General features: G+C 36.7%; 3 protein-coding genes and 1 long non-coding RNA gene across 4 annotated transcripts; all 4 read right to left on the reverse strand.

The window, feature by feature from the left end:
- Window positions 1–860: 860 nt before the first annotated feature.
- LOC127119415 (protein JINGUBANG) lies at window positions 861–2,484 on the reverse strand. The gene has a single exon (XM_051049649.1). The coding sequence runs from the start codon at window positions 2,324–2,326 to the stop codon at window positions 1,016–1,018; it is 1,311 nt and encodes a 436-aa protein (XP_050905606.1). The 5' UTR covers window positions 2,327–2,484; the 3' UTR covers window positions 861–1,015.
- A 260-nt stretch (window positions 2,485–2,744) lies between these two features.
- Window positions 2,745–3,782, reverse strand: LOC127119417 (chitin elicitor receptor kinase 1-like). Its single transcript, XM_051049651.1, has 4 exons — window positions 3,675–3,782; window positions 3,461–3,582; window positions 3,171–3,260; window positions 2,745–3,066 (listed from the first exon to the last, which is right to left on the reverse strand). Exons 1-4 carry the CDS (start codon window positions 3,685–3,687, stop codon window positions 3,034–3,036), a joined length of 258 nt encoding a protein of 85 aa, XP_050905608.1. The 5' UTR covers window positions 3,688–3,782; the 3' UTR covers window positions 2,745–3,033.
- Window positions 3,783–3,930: 148 nt separating this feature from the next.
- On the reverse strand, window positions 3,931–5,890 carry LOC127119418 (proline-rich receptor-like protein kinase PERK1). The gene is made up of 6 exons (XM_051049652.1): window positions 5,352–5,890; window positions 5,181–5,267; window positions 5,025–5,095; window positions 4,813–4,889; window positions 4,425–4,572; window positions 3,931–4,241 (listed from the first exon to the last, which is right to left on the reverse strand). The coding sequence occupies exons 1-6, from the start codon at window positions 5,818–5,820 to the stop codon at window positions 4,071–4,073; spliced, it is 1,023 nt and encodes a 340-aa protein (XP_050905609.1). The 5' UTR covers window positions 5,821–5,890; the 3' UTR covers window positions 3,931–4,070.
- Window positions 5,891–6,450: 560 nt separating this feature from the next.
- LOC127119419 (uncharacterized) lies at window positions 6,451–6,841 on the reverse strand. Its single transcript, XR_007802805.1, has 3 exons — window positions 6,806–6,841; window positions 6,638–6,703; window positions 6,451–6,497 (listed from the first exon to the last, which is right to left on the reverse strand). It is a non-coding gene; the product is annotated as an uncharacterized LOC127119419 (long non-coding RNA).
- Between the last annotated feature and the right edge of the window lie 2,308 nt (window positions 6,842–9,149).

The raw sequence follows: 9,149 nt of genomic DNA on the forward strand, positions 1-9,149 counted from the left end.
AAAATCAACAATGTAAAAGGATAATGCAATTAAGGATGAGAATAGACTGGATTAAGTAAGATGTACATTGAAAGATGCATATCCGAAAGTGTATTTGATATATTTTGGAGATACATATTCAAAAATGATATTGATATTTTAAAACAAAAACAAAGACAATATGAGAAAGCTCTAGAAACTACAATAATTTGGCATTAAGTTAAAACTTTTAATATTATATAGATAATCGTTAACTTAAATTTAACATTACATATTGTTATAAATAGATAGTTGAGGACGTTGCAATATATTGATAATATATTCGACGGATCTTGCAATCTTCATATCCATTTCTATCCGATCTTTTGATGCATAACATTGAGAAGTACTCCACGTAACCTTTAAATCTCCATTTGTCTTAAGTTCAAAGTTGGTGAACTGTATCTTCCATTTGCTTTCAAATAAGGGTAAACGATACTCGAGTTTGACAACTCTTTGATTTTCTGAATATCGTAGGAGAGTATACATTTTCGATATCAGATCGGTAATATGTATGTCCCCGGTGACCCTAAATGATATAATCAAATTTAAATTTAAAAATTTTTAGCATGACAGATTTAGACATAGCAAAGTTTAACTCTACTAAACTTATTTCCACCCCTAAATACAACATAAATTCAATTTCAAGGATATGTAAATTAAAAATGTAAAGCAAATCTCAAGGATACACATTCACTTACATTCACTTATCTCGTGCACAATTCAACAAATCCCCTTATGAACTGAAACCAAATTGAAACAAAAAAATATGATTTACGAAACAAAAGCTTTTAAGAATGGTGAATGAATTTGATCGCCAACACGGTAACGAATTCCTTAACTAACAAAACAACAAGAAGTTGTATAATCAGTTTCAAACAAACATGGAGTTCAATATCAAAGAATCTGTAAACACAGATAACAGATTTGGAAAATCCAACAACTGGAAAACCAATCAAAAACTCAAACCCAACACTGTGAGAGAAGAACACCAAAACTAAACAACCAAGGGAATTCGTATTTGCCAAACTTTGATGTCACAATCAAGACTACCACTGTAAACAAGATAAGAACTACAATCATCACCATTTTTATCACTTTTGGAATCAACTTCCATAGCCAAACACTTGACAGGTTTCCTATGACCCTGCAACACACCCAAACATGCATAATCCTTTTCACCAGTCCCTCTTCTCCATATCCTAACACTATTATCAGCTGATCCGCTACACACCAATTCATCCACCACAACCAAACACAGTATTGCCTTACTATGCCCTCTAAGAGCACCAACCAACACCATTGTTTCATTACCATGATCTTGACTCATACCGGAACAACCGCGTTTTTCCCAAACTAAAATTGATCTATCACAAGCACCTGAGTACAAAATTGACCCGTTTTTGTTAAGAGCTAAAGCGTTCACAGATGATCTATGTTTCTCCAATGTTCCAATCAAAAAATGCTTTTTAGTTTCATTTTTCTTCCAAATTTTGATCTTTTTATCAGCTGATCCTGTGTAAACAACCCCGTCAGAAGAAACAACAATTGCATTGATAGCATCTTCATGCGCGTTTTTCACAGACTCTAAACACTTGAAATCAGAAACTCTCCAAATCTTGAATGTTCTATCCCACGAAGCAGAATAAAGAAAATACCCGTCTTTCGAAACAGTTAGTGAAGAAACTGAGTCGATATGATTTACCCATGTTGACTTCTTATGTCTTCGAGCTTCGATGTAGTTTTTGGAAAAAAATAGCTTTGAAAAACGGTCGTTGAAAGTAGGAAGTGTTGCTATGCATTTGAATAGCTTCTGATCTTGCTTACTATCATGATCATCACCTTTTGCTGTTTCCATTTTCCAAACTCTGATTTTGTGATCTTGGTGAGCACTGAACAACATATCATTGAGAATAACCATAGACTTGATGGTTGATTTTGATCTGTTACTGATTGCAACCAAATTGTTTGTAGTGTTTGATGAGGTTTGAAGGGCAAAAGGGTCATTGGAACATCTTCTTATTTCACTATTGGAAGAGCCGCTGTAGAGAAACTTGGAGTTGAGAGTGAGGGAGAAGATAGGGGAAGAGTGACCATTGATGGTTGTTAGAAGTTTGTGATGAGATTGTTGAGAGAGTTGTGAGGTAAGAGAAGGAACAGAAGGAAGACTTGGTTGTGAAGAAAGGGAAGAAGAGGTTGATGATGGTTCTGAATGAATGTGATCATGAGAGTGAGAGTGAGAGTGAGAATCTGGTTGTTGATGATGGTTTTGTGTGTAGCAACAAAAAGGACAGTGAAGAAGACCCATCTTTTGATTATTTTGTTTGAGAATGGTTTAAGGAGTTGTTCGGTTTTATAGCGACAGGTTTGTGAGGAAAATTTTAGAGTAAGAAACTGTTTAGGTTGGCAATTTGACTTTAGACAAAAGATCAAGGTGTTGCCGGTGACACAATAATAGAGAATAAGTTATGGAAAAATATGGGAACACATGAAAGTGTGATACTTTAATATAAACTACAATAATATTAATTTTATGACCGACATGTATTTGTAGTTGTTATGAATAATAGAGGGAGATTTGTGTTTATTGGAGGTACTACAATATATTTTTAAAATATATATGGACTTTTGGGCCGGACATGCTTTTTCTAGATAGTGGTTACTTTTCCCACCTATAAATAGGATCTTATGGATGTCCTTACGAATTCGGAATTGTATTTATGGATGTATCTAGGGGTGGACATCGGTTGGGTTGGATCGGTTTTCGGGCCCAAATTCCCAATCCGACCTAACCATCGGTTGGAAAAAACATAACCAAAACCGACCGGTTTGCAATTCGGTTATTTTCGGTTTCGGTTTTGTTCGGTTCGGTTTCATAATGCGGTTTATTCGGTTTTAAAAATAATTGAGCTCATTCCAAAATAAACCCAACACAAGTGGATTTTAGTTCTCTAGCAGTGTGTGCATTTTTCAATATTGTAAGAGACAAGTCCATTCCGGCAATGCAATATCCAATCAACCTTCAATGCAATATCCAATCAACCTTACCTATAGATGATCATCAATCAACAATCGTATATATAAGAGCTAGTGCATAACAATTTCTATAACAAAAGATAAAATCAAATCAAATTCTTTTCATAAGCTATTACCAAGTTCAAGTGATGAACACGCGTTAACACCTTAAGCTCGGCAAAAAATTCTTTTGATGCTTTCATGTCCATCTTCTTTATTGCAGCTTTCTGTGTAATTAGATAGAACTTCAGCATTATCATATTCAACATTAGTTAGCATGAGAAAAACAAAAACCAAAACAGACACAATACATATCAGCAGCATTAAACCAGAGGCCATGCTTGTTTTCACTTCATGAGCATATTCAGCACAAGCTAGACCAAGGAATGTTAAAGGGAATGAGTAGATCCACCATGTAATGTTTAACCTTTTTATAGTTTTCTTGAACAGTCCTGGCCTGCAAATAATGTACCATTCCTAGTGAAAACATTGAAATCGCAAACTCGCTCCAACCGATTTCTGTCGCAACTTGAGCCGCCACCAAGTTTCCTATAACAGAAACAAGGTTAACAGGGTTTGCTACCACTGATAGAAACCTCTTTTCAGTAGGTAAACTTTGAGAACAATGGTCTTGTACTCACCAAAAACAAACATGGTAGCTCTGAATCCACCTTTCTTTCTCTTCCATTCAGCAAGAAGCTTGAGCTATTCAGTCTCCTCTTGATATGCCTGCAAAACAAAAAAATTTGAATCGTAGCTCTGAATCCACCTTTCGTGAGAACTGTAGACACTGCTGTGTCCAGGTCTTACTCCTTCATTAAGATCTGCTAGTGACACGTCTCCTTCTAAGGCACGGACAACCTACGGTTTGTTCCATTATTAGACCCAAAAAGATGCTTACATATACAAGGAACTCAGAATGGAAAGTAAGACCTAGGTTTGATTTTACAGTAGCAGCACAACGAATGATAGTTTTTCTTCTTAAAAAGACAGTTCAAAAGGAATGGAGTGCAGTAATAAATGATAGAACAAATTATTCACTTTACCTGGCTCATCCTTGGTCGACGCTTTGCTGAGTGGCGTGTGCAAGCTGCAGCACATGCTACCATACGCGTCATCTCACTAGGGTCAAATTCATTCTGAAGTCTTGGATCAATCAGAGAATCTAAATTATTTTCTTCTAAAGCACGCATGAGCAAAGGCCTAGCCTGTGATGACAATGAAAGATGAATAAAGTTAAGGGCCACTCTATGTCATCTTGTTCTCTTCCAATAAAAGAAATATTACACAGAAAACTCTTTATTTCATAATATATTATAAATGACTGAATTTTCAGTTGCAAATTATATTTAGCCCTCAAGAAAAGAGGAGGATGGTAACATGACACTTACCCATTCCACCAAACTATCATCCATGTAAGTCAGATTTTTATCAACCGGTCGACGTCCAGTTAATAGCTCAAGGAGCATGACTCCATAAGAGAAAACATCTGATTTGTCTGTAAGTTTTCCACTTGCTGCATATTCTGGAGCCAGATACCTGTAAGAAAGCAGTAATTGATAATTCATGAGTTTAGCATATCAGAACTGATATTTTGACACAAATTTAACAACTAATTTCAACAACAATTTGATTGGTTAACGCAGTTCTAAACCACCATATAGCACATTTCATGCCCTTTAATGCATTAATTCAATCTACCATAAACAATAGCAGATTAGAAAATACATTTCTTGCAATATCCAAATTTTGAGAGGAAGGGAATAAATTAGTTCTTACCCAAAAGTCCCCATCACTCGAGTAGAAACATGAGTGTTGAGATCGGAAGCAATCTTTGCAAGACCAAAATCAGCAACCTGTTAATAGAAATTTGACACTAAATTATAACTAAAATCCACACTTCATATTAAACAATTATTGCACAGAACTTCTTAGGGCATTTTAAATGGAGCATCACCACTGCTGCAAGGAAGATATATTAAAGAGCATACCTTTGCTTCAAACTTAAAATCGAGAAGGATGTTAGCAGCTTTAATATCACGATGAATGATCTTAGGATGACCTACACAAACAGATAATTACAATAAACATTGAGTTTGACAAAAACTAGCTTTGCTGAAAAAATTACAGTCAAGTACAGAGCATACAATCTTCATGAAGATAAGCAAGTCCTTTTGCAGATCCTAAAGCAATTCGCAATCTTGTTGGCCAATCCATCGTTGGTCGTCCATTTCCTGCCGTTAAAAAATAATCATAAGAATTAAGAACACTTCTGGCATAAGCATTGTGCTACACAAAAGAATGACAAAAAAAAATACCATGTAAATGAAATTCCAATGTATTGTTGGGAACAAACTCATAAACAAGTAGCCTCTGAAACCCGGTGCTGCAGTATCCAACAAGAGAAACAAGATGTTTATGATGAACACGGCTAATAATCTCTACTTCAGCTTGAAATTCACGTTCTCCTTGTCCACTTCCAGCTTTCAGCTGCTTAACAGCAACCTCTTTACCATTAGGGAGAATACCTCTATGAACATATCCAAATCCACCTTGTCCAAGGAGGTTAGCATCAGAGAAGCCATCCGTTGCGCGCGCCAACTCCTCGTATGTAAACGTACTCTTCGCAGTGCTAAATGCAAGGCCTGGAGAAGGAGGTGGAAGTAGTTCGCCGCCTGAATAGTTTGAGCCGGTACCACCACTGCTGCTCATGAGAGGAGGCAGTGGCGGAGCAACATGAGAAGGCGGTCGTGATGGAATTGGAGCAGGAGGTTGTGGTGGCTTCATTGAGGCTACATGATCTGAAGGAGGGTGAGAATTATGTTGCCACTGATTTGGAGGACCACCATAAGGATCAACTGCACAATATATACCATTATCATTCACTCTTTTGAATACCAATATCTTTTACCATCACCAAAAATACAAATTTCTTCAAAAATTAGACCTCAAACCAAAATATCCTCTCGTGCAATTGCAAAGCCGGATCCCTCGAGATTTTATCGAGTAAAATGGAGACCTCTCCTAATACAATATATTCTATTAACAAGTATCGTGATTCAAACCCTAACCTCTTGCTTAAAGGATCCATGTCCCTTCAACTGGGACCAACTCATGTTGGTAACCATGTACAAGAATTAAAAAAACTGGAATCTCTCATAGGGACAAAATATCATACACGTGGTGTGTGATCAGATCAAGCAAGAAAACGCAAAGAGATTTAAACAAAAACTGAAAATGATTATTTCTTCATAGCAGTAACTAATGATTCTTCATAGCAGTAGTTATAGCTTTAAAAATCACTTTTTAAAAATCACTTTTTATTTGAACAGCTAGTTATTAGTAGCTATAGATAACATGAAGTTTATAACGGCCAAGAGTAAAACCTCAGGCTTCTTATTCCGGAAGTTGTCGGCAAGCTGAGTAGGAACAATATTTACCGACAACACCTTCACAAAATCAATCTGAAGAAGCAGTTTTAGAATCGGAGTTAAAACAAAACAAAGTCAAACCCATCAGAAATAGTTCAACCAAACTTAACATTTCAACCATAGTCAGAGAGAAAGAGAGGGAAAGAGAGAAAGAAAGATAAGGAGTAACTTACATCGGTGGTGATTTGTGGTTGAATAATGGACGGCGACGGTTCTTCGTTAAACGATGAAACCACGAACTAGCATCAACCGAAAAATTGGAAGGTAAAAAGAGTTAGTTCTTAAACGATGAAACCACGAACTGGAAATTGAAAGGATGAACCCTAGAATCAACCGATTACCTGAGAGAATGATGAACCCTAGCGGAGTAACGTTGCTCTTTGTGCGTATGAATCTCACGAAAAAGTAGATGGTTGTGCGTATGAATCCTATGCAAATTAGCAAAATGAAACTGTACCTGTCAAATTAGCAAATTAGCAAATAAATGAAACTGTACCTGTCACATCTCTAACTATAGGAATGAAAACCGGTCGGTTTCGGTTTTCTGTGGAGTCAATTCAGAGATCCGAACCGAACCGCCACTATCCAGTAAAAACCGACTGAATCACCCGCTGGACCCGAAATTCGAATTTAACCCGACCGAAATGCATTCGGTTTGCATGGGCTGGGTGGGTAGGGTCGGTTGGTGAAATTTTGTCCACCCCTAGATGTATCCATTCTAAAGTAGTTCAAAACTTAAATGAGTCAGCTATTTATTTTTGTCAGAAATTATTTTAGAGATGCATTTTTGTGTTTATCATATATGCATTTCATTTATTCTTAACTAAGACATCTTCATTTTGACATAGTTTAGTTAAGATATGCATCTTTGTAACAAATACGAGTATACACTTCCGTATTCACTCTATACTTAATAAATTTTGATTTTTTTTAGGAAAACACATATGTGATAAAATAGGTGACAAACATGCAAGATCCATAATACGACGACAAACATGCAACACATCAACAACAATATATGACCTAGGCCGCTTCTTCTATAATATGAGCTAGTCTAGGTGGCTCTCCCTTAATATATGGTGTCATATAAGAATGTGACACTCTAAAATACCAATGTACATAGCCGTATGCATAACTCCATTTGCTAGGAGCTACAATACTTCTTGCTTTAGCCAATACCAAATGATTAACGAAATCATCATACATGGCATCTACATCTTTATCGACCATAGTAGGAGGAACATATTTGGAGGGGTCCCTTGAAACAAACTGCATATACCTAGACTGGTGTGTGACTCATTCTGGTAGATACGGATACATCAGACATGACATGCATGCCAACCATGTAGAGTAGGTCGTTCAAGGGACACATTTGATGGTGAAGGTCGTTTGGCTGGAAGCATATATCATCGTGTATAGTACGTTCAAGACATACTTTAAAGGTCTCTATCGAATGATTCCCTCTAAGCAGGACAAATTCACAAATACGTGACATATCCTCAGTGTAGTCGTCAATATATGACCAGTCGGAGATGCGTGGGATGTGTTGGAGGATCCGTGTTTGAAAATAGTACTGATGAATTATTAGTAATGTTATAGCACAAATGTTATGAAGATGGTACATAAATAATAAATGATGTAAATATATTATCGTCAACAGCAGCTAACTATCATATGTTTGGTCTTCCAAAAATAACCTTCAACTAGCTTGGAATACAGGTGGACCAAACAAGTGCCCCTAATTATACTCGTAAATCCACTCCAAGTCAACAAAGTATCTAAGTAAACCACATCCACGCAATATGCACTTTTATCCTAAAATATGGACGTGTCAACCATGTACAACATGTATGCCCTCAATGCATATGGTATATGCTCCATAACATATTCATCATCACCATCGACCTCCTCTATCGCAATCAGTAGGTGTGCATACAACCTCTCCAGATTTCCAAATATAGCATGATACCCTCGGGTATCATATATCTTCTTCAAAGAATCACCTAGGTCAGCTCCCAAATAATCTATTATAATCTCCAATGCATCATTTATGGTAATCTTTGAGTGGCCTAATAATCTTCCCCTTACTGGAAGATGCAGCAAGCATGACACATCGCCTAGTGTCATGGACATCTCACCATGTGAAAGATGAAGATATGACGTCTCAAAGTGTTATATATCAAGGAACCCTGACATCATACCATGGTTAATAGTAGAATAAATGGTCATACATAAATCTTGCAGCCTAGATAGATGCATCACATCGCGAAACAACTACTTATCAGGTTGGTGCAACATCACAATCTTCTAACCCTGGTTGATGTATTTTAAAGCATCAATGTACTGCAGAAAAATAAATTATCATCAGAAAGTCATAACATCATAAAAAATTTGTTTTAAAGACTAATTACAGATAAATTTTATCTCCTTGTCCCACACATGTTTGACAACATGGTCCACATATATAGGCAACAATGATAAGTCATATGGGCCTTCTCCAAACTCCTCGAGAACGACTACATCAAAATCAGGTACCTAAAAGTCATGTCCCCTCAAAGTCATGAAGCTAGATGGGCCTGGCGGGAGTTCTTCTTAGGACCTCAATCAGAAGGACAAGGTCATTGTCAATCTTGAAGATGATGAGGAGGGTGAGAAAAATGCGGGGTTTCCAATTTGGACAGACTC

This window comes from Lathyrus oleraceus, chromosome 2, assembly GCF_024323335.1.
Source record: "Lathyrus oleraceus cultivar Zhongwan6 chromosome 2, CAAS_Psat_ZW6_1.0, whole genome shotgun sequence".
Lineage (NCBI taxonomy): Eukaryota > Viridiplantae > Streptophyta > Magnoliopsida > Fabales > Fabaceae > Lathyrus > Lathyrus oleraceus.

Coding starts and splice junctions, on each gene's coding strand:
- LOC127119415 (XM_051049649.1), bottom strand. CDS start 2,326: ATGGGTCTTCTTCACTGTCCTTTTTGTTGCTACACACAAAACCATCAT.
- LOC127119417 (XM_051049651.1), bottom strand. Junction 3,261..3,460: donor TTCAAGAAAACTATAAAAAG/GTTAAACATTAC, acceptor CTAATTACACAG/AAAGCTGCAATAAAGAAGAT. Junction 3,067..3,170: donor GTGTTCATCACTTGAACTTG/GTAATAGCTTAT, acceptor GATCATCTATAG/GTAAGGTTGATTGGATATTG.
- LOC127119418 (XM_051049652.1), bottom strand. CDS start 5,820: ATGAAGCCACCACAACCTCCTGCTCCAATTCCATCACGACCGCCTTCT. Junction 5,268..5,351: donor ATTGGAATTTCATTTACATG/GTATTTTTTTTT, acceptor TTTTAACGGCAG/GAAATGGACGACCAACGATG. Junction 4,242..4,424: donor ATGATAGTTTGGTGGAATGG/GTAAGTGTCATG, acceptor TTGTCATCACAG/GCTAGGCCTTTGCTCATGCG.